The sequence below is a fragment of the Octopus sinensis genome, linkage group LG10 (genome assembly GCF_006345805.1).
Source record: "Octopus sinensis linkage group LG10, ASM634580v1, whole genome shotgun sequence".
NCBI lineage: Eukaryota > Metazoa > Mollusca > Cephalopoda > Octopoda > Octopodidae > Octopus > Octopus sinensis.
This window is the reverse complement of record NC_043006.1, coordinates 86,085,712-86,109,259: the sequence shown is the minus strand read 5'-3', so window position 1 is coordinate 86,109,259 and position 23,548 is coordinate 86,085,712. Positions and strand designations below refer to the sequence as shown.

At 36.7% G+C, this 23,548-nt stretch overlaps 2 protein-coding genes and 1 long non-coding RNA gene across 8 annotated transcripts in view; 1 reads left to right on the top strand and 2 right to left on the bottom strand.

Annotated features, from left to right (window-relative positions):
* The window catches only part of LOC115216782 (protein tyrosine phosphatase domain-containing protein 1), a 68,413-nt gene extending 61,001 nt beyond the window's left edge, over window positions 1-7,412 (top strand). Inside the window, exons 12-14 of the mRNA XM_029786353.2 lie at window positions 874-975; window positions 3,165-3,248; window positions 6,654-7,412. Coding sequence (XP_029642213.1) covers window positions 874-975; window positions 3,165-3,248; window positions 6,654-6,923 — 456 coding nt within the window. The 3' untranslated portion in view covers window positions 6,924-7,412. The remainder of the gene's footprint in view (window positions 1-873; window positions 976-3,164; window positions 3,249-6,653) is intronic.
* Window positions 7,413-8,980: 1,568 nt separating this feature from the next.
* LOC115216489 (coiled-coil domain-containing protein 61) overlaps window positions 8,981-23,548 on the bottom strand; it is a 90,684-nt gene continuing 76,116 nt past the window's right edge. For 5 of the 6 annotated variants that reach the window (XM_029785909.2, XM_029785911.2, XM_029785912.2 and 2 more), the window contains 4 exons: window positions 21,551-21,596; window positions 14,610-14,647; window positions 12,869-12,912; window positions 8,981-9,293 (listed from right to left, as the gene is read on the bottom strand). In XM_029785909.2, coding sequence (XP_029641769.1) covers window positions 9,163-9,293; window positions 12,869-12,912; window positions 14,610-14,647; window positions 21,551-21,596 — 259 coding nt within the window. In that variant the 3' untranslated portion in view covers window positions 8,981-9,162. Of the gene's footprint in view, window positions 9,294-12,864; window positions 12,913-14,609; window positions 14,648-21,550; window positions 21,597-23,548 lie in introns of all 6 variants that reach the window. The other variant, XM_036506917.1, reaches the window with a different exon arrangement.
* LOC115216490 lies at window positions 22,325-22,836 on the bottom strand. The gene is made up of 2 exons (XR_003882081.2): window positions 22,442-22,836; window positions 22,325-22,354 (listed from the first exon to the last, which is right to left on the bottom strand). It is a non-coding gene; the product is annotated as an uncharacterized LOC115216490 (long non-coding RNA).

The window sequence follows — 23,548 nt, the reverse complement described above, 5'->3', positions numbered from 1 at the left end:
TACTTACTCTATCAGTCACTTTTGTTGAACCGCTAAGTTATAGGGACATAAACACACCAGCGTTGGACAGCAAGGGGACAAACACAAGCACACAAACACATATATATATATATATATATATATATATGTATGTATATGACAAGCTTCTTTCAGTCTCTGTCTACCAAATCCCACACACAAGGCTCTTGTCAGCCTGAGGCTATAGTAGAAAACACTTGCCCAAGGTGCCATGCAATGGGACTGAACCTGGAACCATGTGGTTGGGAAGCAAGCTTCTTACCACACTGCCAACAATAATAATAAAGTGGCCAGTAAGTTTCATGCATGTTTCTTAATAGTGAGAAATTTGTGGCTTTGGAGTGTTGACTCCTATTTCTGGCAAACTGGTATTTCAGTACCCTAATTGATATATATATAAAACACACTCAACAACTTGCCACCAGAAAATGTACAATCCTGATAAATATAATCTTAAAAATAAGCTTAAGTTGAAAAGTTAATTCTTATTAAAGATTGCTAGTGTTCAATCCAAAAGAGCACATTTCTTTTATTGTATAAAATCTTTAGATAAGTGCTCTGTTGAGTAAGTCTACAAATATGGTAGGTGAGTTAACCAACACAGTTATGTAAAACAATTAATATCATTGCTTGAAATCACCTTCCAAAACTTCATATGTTGATCATTATGCAAAATGTGTTAAACTTTTAAGCTATTCAATGCCTCCTTTCATTTGCTTCTAAGTAATTGCTATAGAACTACTTTATTAAGTAGAAATCTTTATGGACTACTACAACTACTACATAAATTAATCTTCAGGTTTTTTTTTGAAACATGTGTTATGTCATACAAATTGTGTACGATTATAATTCCAGCAAGAACTAAACAACAGCGACAATGGATGGAAATTGATCCTCACAGAATCAAACCCAGAAGTACTGGCTGCGCTTATGTGGGAATGGTTAAACAGGCTACAGGTTTGCCTTATTTTGTTTACATACATGCTTATATAAATATATATGATCTGATTGAATTTCCACTGGTTTTGAGTATCATAAGTGTTTCTAGAGCAGACAGATATCATCTTTGTTTCATCCATGTTTAAAATTGTTCAGTTTTAAAGCAAAAAAATTAGATTCATTGTTTTGGTTTTTTTTTTATCATTTGAAGATATGTTGTTAATAAACTTAATGCCCAATCGATATCAGAAGTTCTTGCAGAACACTAGACTTGTTTCTCATATGACGGTTTCAGCGATGGTTTAGATATAACCTATCAGGATTTTTATGATTTATATATATATATATATACACACACACACAACAGTGAGAATTAGTCCCCAACACTGCATTAGTGGATAAATATTCTTTATTCGTGGATTAACAAGGCAACCAATGGTTTCATGTGGAAGAGATCTCCACAATTATTCAAGCAAACCACTTGAGAATGTTAGTCTTCGGTCTAAAATGGAGACAAATACCAACATTCCTGAATGATTTGCTTGAATAATTGTGGAGTTCTCTTCCATATGAAACCATTGGTTGCCTTGTTAATCCACAAATAAAGTGTGTGCATATGTATATATGCAGAAGCACTACCAGTAATATTATCTAAATAAATATTTTGGAATTCTTACAAACAATTTCAGTTGACTGTAAAGCCTGTGGGGTAATTACAGCCCAGCTGCAGTAATGAAATAATGTAAACTGATATGGCTAATCCTCTAGTAACTAAAGAGCTGTTTTGTTCTTATTTTAAACTCTCTTCTTGGTTCAAATCATTGTGCATTCCAGTCATACTGGGGCACGGTTTCATGTAATTAGTAATTACTTATACAAGACATGAGATCTTGTTCTGTTTAAATTGTTACTGCTTGTGATATTTTAATATATTTTAATATATTCCTGTTTTTTTGGGGGGTTTTTTTTTGCATTTGTTTTTTTACATGCCTTTTGCAAAAGTATAACACTCATAATATCCTGTTTTCTTTCTATAATATTCTATGCTAATGTAATTAATTGTTTTACATCCACAGTTTTATTGTAGATTTGCATAGATAATTATGCGAATGCTCATGGTTTTCATGAAGAGATATTGAATGGATTATAAACTTAACATTTTTACTTTTACTATGCTGCAAATATTCAATATCTGTTAGTTAGATTCATTTAAGTCTTGCAATAATATATGTCTACCATAATTATCTTATATAGTCTACATATATCATCAACATCATTTAACATCCTTGTTCCATGCTGGCATGGATTGGACAGTTTGATCCAGGAATGTATCATGCTCTAGTGTTTACTTTGGCATGGTTTCCATGGCAGAATGCCCTTCCTAATACCAACCACTTTACAGTATGTACTGGGTGCTTTTTTTTTTTCATGCCACCAGCACAAATGAGGTTATCATACTGCTTACAAGACTTTGAACTATGAAGGGGCAGCTTTACATTAGGAGAAGAGGGGTAAAAGTATGAGCCAGAGCAGAACATGTTTCTTGCTGTAGAGGAACCACATGACTTCTCACATTTTAAATGAGAGGGTAGGAACGACCAGGTGAAGCTGAGAAGAGATGAAAATAGTGATGATGTCAAGGTGGACCTCTAAAGTACAAAGTGAGTAAGAGTGGGAGAGAGGGACTAAGAATGTGAATGGATGGAGGTTCCAAGAGAGTATGAGAGAAGTATGAGAGGGGGGAATGAGAGGAGAGGAGATAGGCAACCACTGTAAAAAATGCTTAAGGTTGAAGGGCAAAATGTTATGAATGGTAGATGACTGACACAGGAGTTAGAAGAAGTAGTGGGGATTAGGAGCTGACTGAGTGTGGAGCAGCAGAACAGTAATGGTGATACAGTAGACAGGAGAAGGATGAGAGAGAGATGACATGTTGTGAGTAGGTTGCAATAGTTATAATAGTTTTAAAAGGTTTTAGTATCATAGAGTTTTTTAAAAGAATATAAAAATATCACCTGTCCTATGATATAATCCATTCTTTTATTATTGTTATTTAATTTCTTCACATACTTAGTCTTACAAAGCATAAGGTAATAATTTAAAATTTATTTCTTAGACCACAGTAGATAAGATTCTTTTAAAATTATACAAACTAACATATATTGGGACTTTTGAAAATTTTGTTTTCAATCTTGTCTTTTTTTAAGGAACCAATTCTTCGTTATAGAGATTCAAAAACCTTACTGACATATAGTGATGATCCATTTCTTTGTCTCAGCACTCTTGAAAAGGTAAGGCCAGGTGATATTTCTTTGTTCAGTTTGTTACCTTTTGGAATCAGGGTTTTATACCCGTTATCTTCTTGCTTTTTTTTACTCTAATACAAAACCATATTTCATGAAGCCAAGTATTCTAGAACATTTACAGAAGTTGAATTTTGTTAAATAATGTTTCGAGTTTTGGCACAAGGCCAGCAATTTTAAGGGATTGGTGTTGGTCAATTGCATCAACCCTAGTAACTTGACTGATACTTTATTTTATCAAACCCAAAAGGATGAAAGGCAAAGTTGATCTCAGTGGTATTTAAACTCAGAATATAAAGAGCTGAAAGAAATACTGCGAAGCATTTTTTCAGAGCACTAACAATTCTGCCAGGCTCAATGCCTTTTTGTTAAATGAGATTAAAAACATTTGCTGCAGTTACCATTTCTTATGAAAACTGTATAAACATTTCATCATCGTTTAACGTCTGTTTTCCTTGCTAGCATGGGTTGGATGGTTTGACCGGGATCTGGGAAGCCAGGAGGCTGCACCAGGCTCTAGTCTGATCTGGCAGTGTTTCTACAGCTTGATGCCCTTCCTAACGCCATCCACTCCGTGAGTGTAGTGGGTGCTTTTTACGTGCCAAGGGAGGCTGGCAACGGCCACAATCAGTTGGTGCTTTTTACGTGCCACTGGCACAGAAGCCAGTCAAGGTGGCGCTGGCATTGGCCACGTTCGGATGGTGCTTTTACGTGCCTCCAGCACAGGTATCACAGCTACAACTTCCATTTGATTTTTTGATGTTGATGTACTTGACTCAACAGGTCTCCTCATGGTAAGCATAGCAGGCCGTCCTGCAATCCTAGGTACTTTGGGTGAGCCAGGGCTTCTATGTGAAGCTGGTGCAGGAAACAGCCATGAACACACGTTATTTGTCGGGTCTTCACAGTCACAGCATATCTCCAGAGGTCTTGGTCTTTCATCATTGCCTCTGTGAGGCCCAATGTTTGAAGGTCATGCTTGACCACCTCATCCCATGTTTTCTTGGGTCTACCTCTACCCCGGATTCTTTCAACTGTTTGGGAGTGGCACTTCTTCACACATCTCTCCTCATCCATCCGTAGTACATGACCATACCAACGCAGACGTCTCTCTTGCACGCCGCATCCAATGCTTCTTATGTCCAGCATTTCTCTCAGGGCACTTACACTCTGTCACGTGTGCACACTGACATTGACATTACACATAGATTCTTATTTATACTTTGATTACTTCCAGACTATAGGAGCATACTTGTTGATCATACAAATTCTCAATAATTCAGTAAATCAGTAGAGTGACAGACTAATTATATTGTGGTGTTTAATTACGTACCTTTATGTTGACGTAAAAGCTTGCCAAGATCAACCTTTTATCTTTCCAGAAGGTCAATAAAATAAGTACCAGTTGATGTAATTGACAAACGCACATTCCAGACATTTGCGGTATCATTATGTCAGAATTTTCCTCTAAGTCTTGTTTATCAATATGTACAAATAGTCAGAGATAGCTATATACATATTTTTACTGATATGATGCAATATTAATCCATTAGCATTTAAACCGACCATATTCAACCCAAATATTCTACCTGTTTTATGTTTGAACTGGCATCTCACACCTACCCTGTGTTGTCAAAAATACAATCACATCATTGAAATATTAAAGCTATGAGATAATGCATAATTAATGCAAAACAACGTGAATAAATAAGCATTAAGTTTGACAAAGTAATCTAAAGGGTTAGTTAATCAGACATGCATTGCTATAAAAGTTAATATGCACAACAGTTTGTCATTGTTCTTTTCCGTGCAAATATAGGCTGGCTGGATGTATGACACAGCATATCTCCTTTTCTCTCAAATCCTTTGTCATATCATCTGTGAAGCTCAACATCCTGAAATCTGATAAAACCATTTCTTTTTGTCTTCCATTGTCACAGACATCTGATATCAGCACTTTTTCACTCAACATTCATCATCTTTTCACATTACATATCTATACAACTGCAGTTGTCTCTCCTGCATACACATTTGACATCAAGCTGGTCTCTCATCTCATGCCTATAACATCAATAACATCGTGCTTATTTCATTTCTCTTCAACCTTTTCCAGATATTCTACAAGTCCATTACATCACACTTTTATAAATATTTTGCACAGTTTACCTTTTGTCTACTGAGAAATTCTTTGTTACTAACAGACATAACCTCAATGTAAATTTCTTCCACTATTTCTTCTACTGACTTTCTGGCATTGATTACATTACAATTATTACGACATGACCAGACATCTTTATTAGAAATTAAACTTCAGATTGGTATGTTTTTTTTCTCTTTATCCACCCTAATATGACGAAAAAGTAAAATTGACCTCAGCTGAATTTGAATCCAGGTTACAGATGGCTGGAATACATACACAGCATTTGTCATACTCCAATGACTCTGACAGTTCATTTTAGAACTTCCCTTTGTAGTTTCTTAACTTCAAAAGGAAGGTGTTAACCATTTTTGTAGATTTAGTAATGTCCACTAATGCTGGCTTTTACATGTTACTATCATTGTCTGTGTGGCTCCATGGGCAAGTATCTTCTATCATAGCCTGGAGTTGATGATTTTGTAAATGGAAACTGTACAGAAGCCCTTCATATGTGTGTATAGTGTATTCATATTTAATGTCTCTAAAAATAAGATAATTATTTCATTAAAGTTGATATAATTGACAATTACTGCAGTCCTGCAACTGAAGTTATTAAATGAATAAAAGAGTTTCTACTTGTAATAGCTGTGACCATAAGAGAGATCATGTGAACGTATACAAACTGTCACAAAATTTTTATTTTTGGGTCAGTAGGTGTTACTTCCTATTTGCTTCTATCTAAAATATAAAGGAAATTACTACTATTCCCTTCAAACTTTGCTTTCATCCCCTGGACAATCAACGTTTTGAAACTGACCTATTTTTCATTACATTTCAAACAGATTCAATGCTGAGTTGCTGAAGCACAAATATCATTAGAGCAAATATTCTGCTCAATACCATATATTTGCTAGTCAATTGCTTGACCATAACCAGTTGAGTATGTCCCTTTGTGGCTGGCAATATGTGCATCTCTGATCAGGAGTAGTAGGGGAACATCATAGCCATGTGTTGAGAGGGATTCTTTGGAATTTGAATAAATGTAACAAAAGCAAAGTTTGAAGGAAATATAAGCCATTTTTCATACTTTCTAAGGGTCAGCAAATAGGAAATCACAGTTGCTAACCAAGGACAAAAATCGTGTTAAACAGTGTAATTTATGCTTGGACTATACCAGAATATTTTCTGACTTTGATTCTGCTCAGATATTTATGAATATAACAACAAAAATTTATTATTTTTATTTCTATTTTCAGTGTCCCCATGCCACAATAGACTACCTGAATAAAGTGGTTGTTCGACTCCTACCTTTACCTGAGCCAGTGTTAAACCACCTTCTGGAGGTCTTACTTTCTCATCTCACGCATCACTACATTTGTCTTGAACCATGCAGTGTATCATGGAAAAGTACACACTGGTTAGAACTGTGTCACCCAACACCTATCGATTTAATCAATTTTTTTAAATGTCTTCTACAAATGAATCAAAGATTAATGTCACAAAATACTCTTTCAACCAACCATTAATGTTTTATTTTTTAATATATCTTCATTAAGCAGAAACTACTGAAATAGATAACTATTTGCATAATATAAGAACATAACAAGCATATAATACAATCACTATACCTTTATTCGTCCAGCCATCCAGCCATAAGATATTTACATATGCAAGGAGCAATTTAAAAAAAATTAAATCTCATTGCAACACTCATGCCATCTTTTGCTCTGGCAACGTCTACAAAGTATTTATAATTATCATATTTGATGTTTCAGAAGAATAAAGTTTGAGCATTTACATCATAAAAAGAAATTCTATGAAAAAGTATGAACAGTTGTATTATTTTGTACAGTTTTCTTGTAGTTTCTGTTTAATTAATTTCAAAGTGTTTTTCCTCTCTACACTGGAATGGATTCTGTGATAATAATTTACTATCGACATTGATGAAGGTGTTGTATAGAACTATGATTATGCATGCATATAGACTGCCAATAAATTATTTATTTTCATTAAAATCATTCTTTTTCTGTTTAATAATACTTGAAAAATAGTTGCCATTAAATATTTTAACAACTACCCAAAATGTACTTTGTTGTTGTTTAGTCAATCCTGACTGGACAGACCCTACGATTAAATGATACTTAATGTGTCCTTTTTATGTGGTACCTTGGTTTTAGGATCTCAATTCTGTTGTTGAGAGTTGGTCAAGTACAGCAATGCACCACATATCTCGATGCTCTGTCATCTCTTTGTAAGGAGCCTTCAATACTTCACCCCATGTCTTCCTGGGTCTCCCTCTTCCACAATTTCCCTCCACTTTAAGTGATCAGCACTTCTTTATGCAACTATCCTCATCTTTCATATACAATATTCCAGATATAATATCTATCAAAGTGATCACAACCACGATGTAGTAATAATATACTTGACTCGTTGAAAGTAAGAGAAAACCGAAAAGTAAACTTTTCCAGTGTTTCATATGTATATAAAAATATCAACAGAATACTTGCTGTGATACAATGAGAAAATATAGAAAAAAAACAGAAAAAGTAATTAACTAAATACTTCATTTAATGTTATAGGACTGTTTTCTTACAGAGCTAGAATGGCATACAAGAATAACAGCCCCTGTTTCTAGAATTATACTTCTGATTCACTGGTATGTCTTCAATGAAATCTTATCCAGACTTAACCACACCACACCTATAACTATATATAATGTTCATATAGTCCAGGGGGTGACAAGTTCAAAAAGAAACTATGACTACTTAGAATAAAATACTCAAAAGATAAATTTGAGAGTGAATAAAAAATATCAAATGTAATGCTTGTTTATTGTTTTGAATTAATCATGCATTGTCTTGTAGCTTCAAGATTTCAATGATGTCATTTATTTTTAGAATGACATTGTAAGGTGAGTGTGAGAAGCCAGATCAGGCCAGTTGGGACATAAAACAGGCAGAATATTTTGGGCAGATATGGTCAGTTTAAATGCTGAAAGGTTAAGGCTCATCAATGAGCCAAAGGCAAAACAGAATCTATTTTGTTGGAGTAAGGATTATAGATTAAATATTTTTATAATGCTTGTATATTGTGTGTATATGCACGTGCACAAATGTTGACATTCCAGAGTTTCATTTCTCATTGCCTGAATAAAATGATGATATGATGCTTACATTCCTTTATGACATTGGAAGCGATTGCTCTGTGCTTCTGAAGAACAGTGAAAGTAGAAATTCCTTTTTTTGTCAAACTGGTATGGTTTGGCAGTAGACAAGGTGTCCAACCATAACATACTATTCAAATAGTCCAATCCATGCTAGCATTGGTTAGACAAATACTCACACACACATTCATTTCTTCATCTCTTTAGACAGTATAATGTCTACTGTATTTCATAATTATTGCAAAAAAAATTCATGTTTAATTTCATTGTTTATTGTGTAAGACAAAAACCCAATAATAATAATAATGGCTTCAAATTTTGGCACAAGGCCAGCAATTTTAAGGGGAGGAGGTTAGTCAATTACATCAACCCCAGTGCTCAACTGGTACTTATTTTATTGATACAAGAATGTAAAGTGCTGGAAGAAATGCTGCTAAGCATTTTGTCTGACGCACTAACAATTCTGCCAGTTCACCACCTTGATAATAATAATAATAATAATAACAAGCATAAATTATAAATTTTAAAATACAACTAAAGTGTAAAACATCTGTCTAAGTTTCAGAAGAGAATTTAAATTGTTCAAGTTATTATTATTACTAGGATATACCACTTTTCAATAATTGTTGTTGCAATTGCTCCAGCTTGGCATCAATTTCTCCAATGTCCAGTGGTCTCTCAAGAACATTCATTTCACTAATTTCCAGTGAGTGTTCAATGCTATCAACTTCTGAAGAGAAAGAATTAAAAGAAAAAGAAAATCAATATTTATCATAAATATTTTTGAACGTCAGAGAGAAATAAGCTCCCATCTATTGAAAACCTCGTTCTGATTTCATCCACAAGAAAAGCATGAACATCATGTAATCTCAGACTCCCACCATCATCTTTCATCATCATTATCTGATTCAAACTTTTACGGTTTCCAACACCAATTTCTAATAAAATAGGGAAACAACTCCATTCCGAAGTTTTGTATGATGACAATGCATTCAGTGATCTGCAATAGTTTACCTTCGGTTTTTCACTTTGCTTTAGTCATTGGACTGCAGCCATGCTGGGGTACTGCCATGAAGGGGTTTAACTGAACAGATTAACCCCAGTATTTATTTTTTAAGCTTGGTACATTCTATCAGTCTCTTTTGCTGAACCACAAAGTTACAGGGACATAAACAAACCAACACCACTTAGACACACACATATATATATTCAACAGACTTCCACACAAGTTTCCATTGACCAAATTCACTCACAAGACATTGGTTGGCTCAGGGTTATAGTAGAAGACACTTGCCCAAAATGCCATGGAGTGAGACTGAACCTGGAACTATGTGATTGAAAAGCAAGCTTCTTAACCACACTGGCATACCGGTGCATATTATCAAACTGGATGCTTTGTGAAGTATTGTTTTCTGTCTAGATTAAGAAAGCGTTCAGTCACTAATTATAATTACTGCAAACAACTGAACTGATAGTCACAATTATTATATCTGGTAATCACTTCAGCTGAGTAAACAGGAGCTACATAAAATGAAGTAACTTATTTCATAATGACATAATGTACTGTCCTGTCCAAGAATCAAACCCACAACTTTATGCCTGTGGGTCAACACCCTAACCACTGGGCTATACACATGGTATAAGCAGTTTTTATAGATTTGTATGAGAAATTCATAAAAATTGAATTCAAACTCTAACAAAAATAGTTTATAATATAATAATTATATTTGTCCCAAACATTACTGAACTGATCTAAATATTTAATTCACAAGACTGCTTTCATGTGTCTTCTACATATTTTATTTAAGACTAGCCAGCATCACAAATAGTCAGTTCATAATTATATTGGTTTTCTATAAGAAAGCCATGACTTTCAAGAGTCATTTTAGAGTTGTCTCCCTTGTAGCACACAACGTTGATGATAGCCAAACAGTTTGAAATGTATTTTCATCATTCCACCAGAGGACACTATGAAATGGTGTTTTGACACCTATTACCTAAAGCTACAATTTTCTCCATGGCAAACTTAAGAGAAAATGGCTTTTTTACAAATCAAATATATTCCAGACATATTTGAGCTGATCTAAATGTTCAATTCACAACATTGCTTTCACATCCCTATTACATAATTGTTTATGTAGTTATAATGCATTGAAGCAGCTCTTTTACTCTTTTACTTGTTTCAGTCATTTGACTGCAGCCATGCTGGAGCAGAGCACCGCCTTTAGTCAAGCAAATCGACCCCGAGACCTATTCTTTTGTAAGTCCAGTACTTATTCTATTGGTCTCTTTTGCTGAACCACTAAGTAACGGGGACGTAAAGACACCAGCATCGGTTGTAAAGCAATGCTAGGGGGACAAACACAGACACACAAACATATATATATATATATACATATGTACGACAGGCTTCTTTCAGTTTCCGTCTACCAAATCCACTCACAAGGCATTGGTCGGCCCAGGGCTATAGCAGAAGACACTTGCCCAAGATGCCACGCAGTGGGACTGAACCCGGAACCATGTGGTTGGTTAGCAAGCTACTTACCACACAGCCACTCCTGCGCCTAGATAATTAGACATTAAAATCTTGATGATGATGATCAAGTACAAAAACAATGCAACAATGAATAATGATGATGATGTACAAACACAATGCAACAATGGATCACCAACTGACAACTCAAGCTGGCTGTGGACAAGTGTACCACCAGGCATTTTGGGAAGAAAAACCCAGCGTCCACATACTCCCTCCACAACACTAATATCAAAAGGTCTTCTTGTGAATATGACCTGGGCATTACTGTCAACAGTGATTTGTACTGGACAAAGCACATCTCTAAAATTGTCAAAAAAGCCAAAGGTGTCTTGGCATCACTCAGCAAGGTCTTTGTCAGCTGCTCTCCAGCTATCTATTTGAGACTGTATATGGCCATGGTGCAGCCACACTTGGAATTTGCATCACCAGTCTGGAACCCCTATCTTGCTCAGGACATTGACCTCCTGGAAACTGTTCAGAGATATGCAACCAAGCAAATACCCTCCACCAGGCATCTACCATACTCTGAACGCCTTGCTTCCCTGGGTATAGATACACTGAAGCTCCAACATCTGGCAACTGACTTGGTAAACACCTACAAAATTATTAACCATCATGCCAACAACCACCCTGAGCACCTTTTTGAGCTCCATGTGTCTAACACATGTGGGCATGCCTACATAGTCAGAAAACAGCACAGCTCTCATGATTTTCAGAAACTTTTTTTCAAACTCAGAGTTGCTGAAGCATAGAACAAACTACTTGCATCAGTTGTTAGTTGCTGAGACATTGCATCCTTTAAAACCTCCATGCTTCCTGATATTCAACATTACACTTGATATCCCTGTCCTCCATACACATGCACACATGTATATCATGACTCATACACTGTTCACTTTCCTGACTTTTGTATATAATTCTATGTACTGTAGATGAACCTTTGATGAGTTGTAGTGTACCTGAGCACCATACACAATAATTTCATTATTTTATTGAGAGAGCAGTGCATGCCATAAAAGTGACACTGGGGTAAAATATACAAAGCCCAGTATACCCATCATAACTACCCGTCTGATAAGGGTACACTTGGCACATGCATCACAACCATATGTGCGCGACATGTTGATCTCATATCAAAATAAACAGCACATGACCTTGCAGGTGGGGCCCAGTTAGAATTTTCTTCTGGTCAAGTAACCCATCCTGCTCAAAAGGTCCCTGAATAAGGATAGTTTAAGGATGTTGAACGAAACACCCATGTTTCCAAAGGTGAATTATTCAAACCCCAAATAATCCCTCTCAACACATGGCTATGATGCTCCCCACTACTTCTGCTCGTGATCAGAGATGCACATATCGTCAGCCACTAAGGGACATGCTCAATTGGTTAAGGTCAAACAACTGATAAGCAAATCTGTGATTTTGAGCATAATATTTGCTGTAGCCCATCTTTTATACCAAGACAAAACAATGTACATAATAACACTTCCAATCAGTTAAGATCAGAAGCCACGGGAGTCACTGCTTGGTACTGCATCAGGGCATATGTTCCCCCACTACTTCTTTTATTATTATTATTATTATTATTATTATTATAACATTTGAAATATGATGTTTGTTTAAATTTAAGTCATACATGTGTTTATGCATGTTTTAAGGGTCCAAGAAAACATTAAATTCATAAGAAAAACTTTTTTTTTACAAAGCTAATTTCAATAGCAGAGATCAAAACTTATAAATTTATTAGTCACAAAATAGTTTATACTTACTTTTGGATTTCCGAGTTTGTGGATGCAACAGTTTTGAGGAATGAGTGACAAGTTAAGGAAGTAATATTTTCCTGAAAACTAAAAATTATTATCTGTGTATCATTTAAAATCTTCTGACAAGCTTTTGCATTTTTTCATCTCCTTTCTCTTTAACACAATTCCTGATATATAATTACTGGTGGACAGAAGAAGAAAAGCTCTAAGCTCTAATTAAATCAAATTTTGCAGATAACAACTGTCTCAGACTAAATTTCATGTTCTCAAAACCTCTTGACATTTTCTCATAAAAATTTGGCTTAAAAGTTCTGGAGAATGTAAGATATTACATAAACTATATACTTTACAACTGCATGCAATGTCTAGTAACCACTTAAATATAGGATGGAAAAGATTTCCAGTTTTTCAGCTAGTTGAATTACTAGTTGGTGCAACACAACTCTTGTGATACAAGCCAAATTTGTCATATGAATGTGAAATTAAGGACCATATTCTACACAGACATTAAGAACCATATCTATACTGACATCAAGAGACGTTTATATAAATGTTAAGAATCATGTCTACATAGACATTAAAACCATTTTTTCATAATCACTAAGACCAATGAATTCACAAATTTGAAAAGCTACTCAGATACTTGAATAAAAATTTAACTTTCCTTTGGCACCAGGATGCTTTGCAGGATTACAGATTACCATTGGTTGAATTTTGTATCCAACCAATGACTTTAATCGGAAATTGGGATGCATCATGTTGCTTGTATGATTCAAGTGTGTCAGTTCAGACTGTTTGGTTATGTTACTCAATTTTCCAAGTTGGATCCAACATATAGCATTCTCTTCTCTGAGGACCCAACTGGGGTAATGGCTCATGTTGGTCAGCAACATGTCACATGGTCATTGCAAATGAGGAAGTTATCTCAAGGAGATGGAGACTAACTGGGACACAGCTCAGAGAGAGTTACCCGGAACAATCTCAACAAATACTAACAAATGGTGGATGTAGCAATGTGCTGCAATGGAGCATGTTTCCCCATACCTTTCTCAGTTATAAGATCTGTAATAGAAAGATAACACCTTTATAAACCAAGTCTACAACACAGACATTATTTACAATTATAGTAATTTTAATTCACTTATATCCCTGATGATTTCTTGCAACACTACCAATTTACAACAGAAGAATGAAATTGTCAAATTTACATACTTTTCTCAAAGATATGAAGTGGTGTAAATAAAAGTAAGTTGCCCACAACTGGGAATCAAAACTTGTGACAGATTGTTTTTACAAGAACCTTGCTTCTTACAGTATTGAACTTATCATTTACACATCAAATGTCTCAACATTCACTTCACTAAAAATCTTGGAAGTGTTGTAATTTTGTTACCAATTGATATTTTGTTTTCTATGATGCATTCCATTTATCTACCTATATATCTATATCAGTCTCTCCCTCTCTCTCTCTCTCTCTGTGTTTATAAATCCATCTATCTCTTAGTTGGTATATAGTCATCCAGTTTAAACCCAACCCCTTTCTCTTGGATACTTTTAGCAGAGTCTACTCTGTTGCAAAGTACTTAACCCAGATCTCCAATTTTCAGAGACCCCAAAAAGGGTCACAGGTGGTACTCCACACCCACCAACATTGACTAAACCATAAAAACAAAAACAAAACAGTTTAGCATTTTCTAGACTACAATCAACAGAATACTGAAGATGTGATTTATAGCAAAAAGGATATTACTTATCTTTCACAGAATGAATGAAATCTTTTGGGTTCTGAAAGACAGGAAAGTTTTGAAGATATTTTATTTTTGATATAAAAAAAAGATAAGTAAAAAAAAAATTTTTTTGAATTAAATACAATATAATTTTCTTGAAATATTAATAACTTGGAAAAACCTATACTTTTATTGAGCTGTTGAAACTGTTTTATGCAGTTGTTAAGCAGGAGAGAAAACCTTGACCCACCAAACCACCTCAAGAAACTGCAGACAACATTTACAGATATGGTGACTTCAACAGAACTTAGTGGAGTAGTGGGTAAAATATATTGCTCTCTCTCTCTCCCTATATATATATATATATATATATATATATATACTTATACACAGAGAGTGTCACCAAAAATCAATAAGGTCTTCAAAGGTGCCTCTCTTTGGCTGTTTGAGTAGCTAATTGTGCTTCAAATCACAGTCTCCTATCTTAAATAGGCAAGAACACATTAGATAATGTAGTTCTACATATGAATAACAAGAGCAGATGGTCACAGTTGTACTGTGTTCATCCTAGTTTGGTTATTCAGAACTGACCTGGGCCTAAACAGCAACAAAACCTTCAACTGGGACTGGCATAAGAACTTCTTGCCAATGGACTCTTGACATACCTTACTTCTTGCACCAGAATTTTTTTGTTTTTGTTTTTTATCAGGCCACTCTATTAAAATATATTTATATAGTTCATCAATCAACTCTGATGCACTTCAATATTCAATATGATTCCACCATTAACACTTCTCACAAACTCCTATATGGATTATATTGGTACTCTCCTTCACTTCATCACAATATTCTGTACACAGAAATCATTCACAAACAATGTGGAGAGTATGTTTAGCCTAATATGCACTGATTCCAAGAGAAGAGACTATCAACAGAGGATACGACAGCCTGGCTTCTCTGAACATCACCAAAACACTTTATCAAGGAAACTGCTTTGTATCACACCCTCCTTACACATGGACCCCCTCCCCCCATCAGACCCAACAGCTTCCCTTACATATGAGCCCCACACCTTTGATACTTGGGCCCCCATAACCTCCTTACACATGGGGTCCCACACCTTCTCTGACACCTGAACCCCCATGCCCTCTTTATGCATGGGGCCCCACACCTTCTCTGACACCTAGACCCCCATGCCCTCCTTACACATGAAACCGTACACACATCCCTTACAGATGGGTCTCACCCCACACCTTCCCTTACACATGGGCCACACATCCTCCTTACACATGGACCACTCCCCCATCAGACCCTACAGCTTCCCTTACATATGAGCCCCACACCTGTGACACTTGAGCCCCCATAACCTCCTTACACATGGGGGCCCCACACCTTCTCTGACACCTAGACCCCCATGCCCTCCTTACACATGAAACTCACCACACACTTCCCTTACACATAGGCCACACATCCTTACATGTGGACCCCTACACCCTCTTTACACACTGCCCCTATGCCTTCTTTACACAGTCCCCCACACCTTTCTTAAACCAGATGACATAAAATTAAAGTCATCTAACTTGTTACAGAGGTTAAATCTCACAATCTCTGTAACTTAGTCATCGTGACCTCACATATATTAAACACTGCCAAAACTTTATGCATAAAAACAAAACTTTCTCTTCAAAGCCACAAAAATACTTCAATTCTAATCACTTGCTGACATTCTACCAAGCTAAAAGACTCATATGACAGTGCTACTCACATATCTAGGACAGCATTACAGTTGCAGCTTCTGCAAAATTACTAACCTACAGGCAGTTCCTATTATTGCTACTTCATCACTTAGCAAAGACGACCCAGACAGGTGACATTGATGTGCATGATATTAAAGCTTAAACATTTGTGAGTTAATCACCATTATTATCATCATTTTAATGTCTTCTTTTCCAATGCTTGCATGAATCATATGCAGTTTATTGAGGCAGATTTTCTACAACTGGATACTCTTCCTGTTGCCAACCCTCACCTAACCTGTTTCCAATCCAGGTAATATTTCCCTATGGCCAAACATGCTTTTCCAGAATACTGGAAATGAACAACATTGCTTGTATAACTGACACTTATTTACAACTGACGTGATGTCAAGACAAGACACACACATACATACAAACATGCATGTATGTGTGTGTGTGTATGTTTATATATATATATCACGTGATCACGTGACCGACCAGGCTATCAGATGTTGTTACACATCACTGGTCACAATGCGCTTCACATTGTTTTAGCCTCCAAATGACGCCACCCTGCTGGCTAAGCGAGCACGCCAATATATATATATATATATATCTCTCTCTATATAAACGGCAGTTTGTCTGTGCATTTTCTGTGTGTCTGTTTTCTCATACCCTCACTCTGACCACGGGTTTCAACCGATTCTGATGAAACTTGACACACACACAGCCCAATGTCATAATTCAAAACTAACGCAGCGAAAATTTTGAAAAGTTCCCCCAGTTGTGAAAAAAATCGATAAATTCGACATGGGGTCGAGAATCATAAACCCAAACCACAGACCGTCTAGGGGACGCAACTCCACCTTTTTTAACTCTCAAAAAAAATTTACCATCATTTTTTTTCCATTTTTTTGCTATTTTTTGGCTATAACTCTCTAAAAATGCTTTATAGTTATTTCCCTTACAAACCTGAGCAACGCCGGGCGATACTGCTAGTATATATATATATATATATATCATCATCATCATTTAGCGTCCGCTTTCCATGCTAGCATGGGTTGGACGGTTCAACTGGGGTCTGTGAAGCCGGAAGGCCACATCAGGCCCAGTCTGATCTGGCAGTGTTTCTACGGCTGGATACCCTTCCTAACGCCAACCACTCCGTGAGTGTAGTGGGTGCTTTTTACGTGCCATCCGCACAGGTGCCAGACGGAGCTGGCAAACGGCCACGAACGGATGGTGCTTTTACGTGCCGCCGGCACAGGGGCCAGACGGAGCTGGTAACGGACACGAACGGATGGTGCTTTTACGTGCCACTGGCACGGGGGCCAGGCGAGGCTGGCAATGGACACGAACGAATGGTGCTTTTACGTGCCACCGGCACGGGGGCCAGGCGAGGCTGGCAACGGACATGAACGGATGGTGCTTATACGTGCCACCGGCACGGGGGCCAGGCGAGGCTGGCAACGGACACGAACAGATGGTGCTTTTACGTGCCACCGGCACGGAGGCCAGACAGGGCGGCTCCGGCAACGGCCACGATCGGATGGTTTGCTTAACCACAGCTGCAATTTCCACTTATGTTGATCAACCTCAATTTTGGTTCTGCTTTCTGATATCTGATTTGATTTGGTTTGATTTTGATTTTGACTGTTCTCACTGGTCTTGCCGGGTCTTCTCACGCACAGCATACTTCCATAGGTCTCGGTCTCTCGTCATTTCCTTGGTAAGACCTAAAGTTCAAAGGTCGTGCCTCACTACCTCATCCCAGGTTTTCCTGGGTCTACCTCTTCCACAGGTCCCCTCAACTGCCAGGGTGTGGCACTTTCGCACACAACTATCTTCATCCATTCTCGTCACATGACCATACCAGCGCAAACGTCTCTCTTGCACACAACAACTGATGCTTCTTAGGTCCAACTTTTCTCTCAAGGTACTTACACTCTGTCGATTATGAACACTGACATTACACATCCATCGGAGCATACTAGCTTCATTTCTTGCGAGCTTACGCAAATCCTCAGCAGTTACAGCCCAAGTTTCACTACCATGTAGCATGGCTGTACGTACACATGCATCATACAGTCTGCCTTTTACTTTGAGCGAGAGGCATTTTGTCACCAGCAGGTGTAAGAGCTCTCTAAACTTTGCCCAGGCTATTCTTACTCATATATACATATATATATACATATATATACACAGGGATTGGACAAAATAATGGAAACACCTTAAAATTTCAAACAAATTTATTTTAATATGGGGTAGGACTGCGTTTGGCAGTAATTCCAGCTTGCATTCTATGAGGTATAGACTAGTACAAAGTTTAAATTGTCCCAAAGGAATTTTTGTCCATTCTTCAGCTAAAACTGTCTCCAGTTCTTTTACTAAAATGCACCATAAATGTTCAATATTATTGAGATTTGGGGACTGTGGTGACCAGATAAGATGTTCAACTCCACTAGAATGGTCCTCGTGCCATTCAGTAACAACTTTAGCTATGTGAATTGGTGCATTATCATCCTGAAAGATTGTGTTTCCTTCCAGAAACTGTTCCACAACCATAGGATGGATTTGATCAGATAAAATGCTTAAATAGACTTGACTATTAATTCTGCCATGAAGGAAAACCATTGGGCCAGTGAATTTCCAAGATATAGCCCACCTGATCATCACAGATCCTCCTCCATGATTAACAGTTGGAAGAAGGCAGTCTGGGTCAAATGCTTCTTTTGACTGTCTTCACACATATACTCAGCCAGTGATCATAAATAGGGTAATGGATGACTTGTCTGAGAAAATAACATTCTCCCACTGCTCTAGGGACCAATTCTATAGGTTTTTACTCCACTCTGAATGCTTTGCAACGTTTGTTTTTGAAAGTAGTGGTTTTTTGATTGCAGCCATCTCATGAAATCCGGCTTTGTGCAACTCCCAGCGAACTGGGTTCTCGAGGTGGTCATTAAGCTCTGCAGTAATTTGGGGAGCTGTACCTTTGTGATCCTTTCTAACAATTTGCATAAGAGTCCGACGGTCCCTATCGGTTTTTGCTTTCTTCCAGTGTTTTGTTTCAACAAGGAGGTTTTTTCCCTCTTTCTCAAAGGCTGTCATTACTTTGTCATACAAGCACCAACAATTTGACCTCTTTGAAAGTCTGATAAATCTGTCATTTTAATGAATTTTAATTACCTTTTTCTGATGATATCTAAAAAGAAACAGCAATCTTAGCAAAACATATTAAGTAACACTAATAATAAATCAAAACACATAAAAATAAACAAGCTTTTGACAGTTTTATAGATATTTCAAAATTTTGATGCTATGATGCTGGGTGTTTCCATTATTTTGTCCAACCCCTGTATATATATACATACAAGGTGCAATGGGTAAATTGTCGCCATTTTGTATTTTAATTTCACGCATATGCATTGTTTGTTTTTGATTTTGTTGACAACACAGTATAGTAGGGTCAGTTGGGTACTGTCTTTGAGAAAAACAGCATCATCACACAGTTCACTCTGCAAGAAATTTGGAAATCACATACTGTACTGCTTGGCATTTGTGCTGGAAGCTCCAATACAAACATTTCAGAGTGTTTGATTGTCAATCAAAGGACTTGCCATGTCCCCAAAGCATGTACAGAAAGTGATAAAAACCAAACATCCAGTCAACATCATGGTGTTTAGAGTGATCACTAGTGATGGTGATGTTATGCCTCCATTCATCTTTCCACACAGCTTCAGACTCAACGCAGAAGCCTACATCAAATGCCTGGAGGAGGTAGTGCTGTCCTGGGTCAAGAGGGTGGCTTCTGGAAGATCCTATGTCTGTCAACAGGATTCTACCATGCCACACAAGCAGGAGAACCAAGTTTTGGCTGTCAGACAATTTCTGTCACACAATCACTCCTAACATCTGACCACCTAACTCCCCAGACTTGCAACCCCACTGATTATTGTGTGGGGTGCAGTTGAGCAAGAGACCAACAAAACTCCTTGTAACACCAAAGATGAACTGAAGGCAAGGATTATGGCAGAATTCACACACACACACATAGTAAAAATAGTAGGGGCAGACTTGTAAGCATAAATAACTAATCAGTTTGGCCAAGTGGGTTGAATAAGGACATAGAAGAATGTGTTATGGACATAGTGAATAAGATGGAAAGTAATGGCAGACTTGTAAAAAGTTAATCGGCACTACCAAAAGAGTGGAATAGTAACATAACCTAGATCTTCTGAACTATGCCTATCCTTTGTCCAGTAAGATCAAAAAATCAACTTTTAGCTATTTTTAGAACAAAATCTAAGATGTATATGCTACCACTCAATTGGAATGAACTCTCCATCTGTTAGGATGTGAAATATATCAGTCAATTATGCCAAGGAGGCTTTTTGCTTTTTCAACTTCATAATGCACTTTAAAGTGCAAATATTGAATAACAGTAATCAGCAAAAATGCAGTGTAAGCAATATGAATGAACTTATTAATTTGACTGGACTATGGTAATAAAATGATTACTCAATGATTCCTCTATGTAGACAACAATTGAAGAAAAGATAAGTGGGTAAAATAGGCTTAGGTGGAGAAGGTATGGAGCTCACAAGGTCAGAATACATAGGTTACTATAGTAACAACAGAAGTGACAGATAAACATGCATCTATGAATCAGTGTTTAACTCTTTAGCATTTAAATTAGCTACCTCTGGCCCAAATATTCTACTTGTTTTATATTCAAATTGGCCAGATATGGTGTAAGAGGCCATATCTTTCCAATTGTTATTTTAAAGATAAACAATCACATCATCATATTCTTGAAGTTTCAAGATAATGCATGATTAATTGAAAATAATATGAATGAATAAGCATTGCATTTGAAAAGGTAATTTGAAAGCTAAAGGTTTAAAGCATGTTGATCACTGAATCTTTGCCAGTCTGTTGACTGGTATAGAGTGTCTGTGTGCAGTAGAAACAATAATGCCCTTTACTGCAGAGCAGGCATGGGTAATCCTTTTTTTTTTCTTTGGAGAAGTGGGCCACATGAGACATGGTCCATCATCAGGCTAAAAAACTCAGTGTAATTTATTGCTAGGCATGCCATTTGGAAAGTAATGGGGACTGCTTTTCCCCATGACTACTTTAGAGCAATACTCCAATGTGAGTCTTGTTTGTGTGTCTTCAGGGTTATCAGTATTTTTAATGAAAATTTGAAAATATTTACTTACTTCCTTGGGGCAATGAGCATGGACATATTTTGCAGAGGGTCTGTGCCTGAAGAATAAATTAAATTTGTAATAGTTTAAAGAAACAAGAGGTATAAATATTTTTTCCTACACTAGGTACAAGGCCCAAAATTTTGGGGGAGAGGGCCAGTCAATTAGATTAATCCCAGCATGCAATTGGTACTTAATTTATTGACGCCAAAAGGATGAAAGACAAAATCGACCTCAGCAGAATTTGAAGAGGTATAAATATCAAAATATGACATATTTCTCTTTAACTCAAATCAAGTGCATAAAAATACTTATTCCAAATATGTTTTTGTTACCCAAAAGGATCTCAGTTGCCTGGTTCTGAAAACAGAGATTTTTGCAAGTTATATTTACAAATAGATATACTGAGACTAAAAGATCATCCACTGCATATGTAATCAAATATGTACAGAGTCGTGTGTGTGTGTGCAGTCTTTTGATAACAATGATCATATATATATATATATATATATATATATATATATAAGAAAAAGGGACAGGCAACCCAATAGTTCCTACTCCTATGGAACTATTTTTGTAGTGCGCATGGCAAAATTTTGGAGGGAAGATTTACGAATTCAAACGTCTATGTAGGTTTAGCCTTTGCTCGCTTTCTTAATGAAAATATCCTGCAAACAAATTAAAGATTCCACAGGAAAGTCAAAATGCAGTTCAGCTGCTCGCCGCCGACTAGCTTTTAATAAATGATAGTAATCAAATGTTTTTTTTTTTTTTTTTTTTTTTTGGTTTGTTCTTTTTTTGGCAGGTACAATTATTCTAAAAGATAAATAATAAAATTATATATATAATGGCATCAAAAGAATGTACTGAGAAGTGTTTTATATCATCAGACAGGGATATTACCTGGCCGTAGAAGTCCCGATGTGTTGCAGCTTTGTGTTACAGATGTAGGTGGATGAAGGAGATGGCTTGGCTGCTGTTGGATGTTGCTATTGATGATGGAAGATGTGGAATTTGATTTTCTCTATATTTTTCCTCTGGTGGGAGAGGCTTATGTGATATTGCTGGTGATGAAGGTTGTGTTCGTTTAGAAAAGCAAATTACCGCCGATAGTTGCTACCACTCATACTGCCACTACCGTAGCCACTACCATAAGGGCCGCTACCTCTGTTGAAACCACCACCACCACCACGAGTTGGTCCGCCGCCATTTCCGTAACTGTAACCAGTTCCGAAGTTGTTGTAGCCATCATTGAAGTCACCGCCGCCGTAGCGGCCACCACCCATGCTGCCACCGTAGATGATATTTTGATGATATTACTCAATGGCAGGTAGGCAGTGGTGTGAGTAGTGGGGTAGATACAGGAGATAGTAGATTAGTAGCAATAGCCTCTAATAGGTGTTTTCATGGCCAGCCAGCACATAAAGATTGGACACTGAGTCAGGCTGGTCAGTTGGTCGACTTTCTAATATAATTACTCTAACAGAACCCAGCAATTTAAATATTCTGGTTTTGTCACATATCTCTTGAGTTACCTCATTAGCCTTGAAACTCCTACCTTGCATGCCATGTTTGTGAAATGCAAGAACACTATCCTGCAAACAAATTAAAGATTCCACAGGAAAGTCAAAATGCAGTTCAGCTGCTCGCCGCCGACTAGCTTTTAATTTCCCAGTCATATATCCTTGGCTGTCAAACTGGATGGGAGTGTTAATGAATGCAGTGGAAAGGTAGGTGAATGCTGTGATGAGGTGTGACTTTTAATTCACCCTTTATCTGTATATTATATAAAACAAAAAATAACATAAATATGAAATATTTCTGGCAAGGAAAACTTGCATCTTAGGTCAAGTACTAATGGGGAGTAGAATACTTAATTTTAAAATATATATATATATATATATATAAAACCTTGAAATCTTTTAGATTCATTCAACTTTGGGACATTAACTCTCACAAACAAATAAAAACTTTAAAAAGTCTTTAACACACAATAAGGGCTTTGTCGCA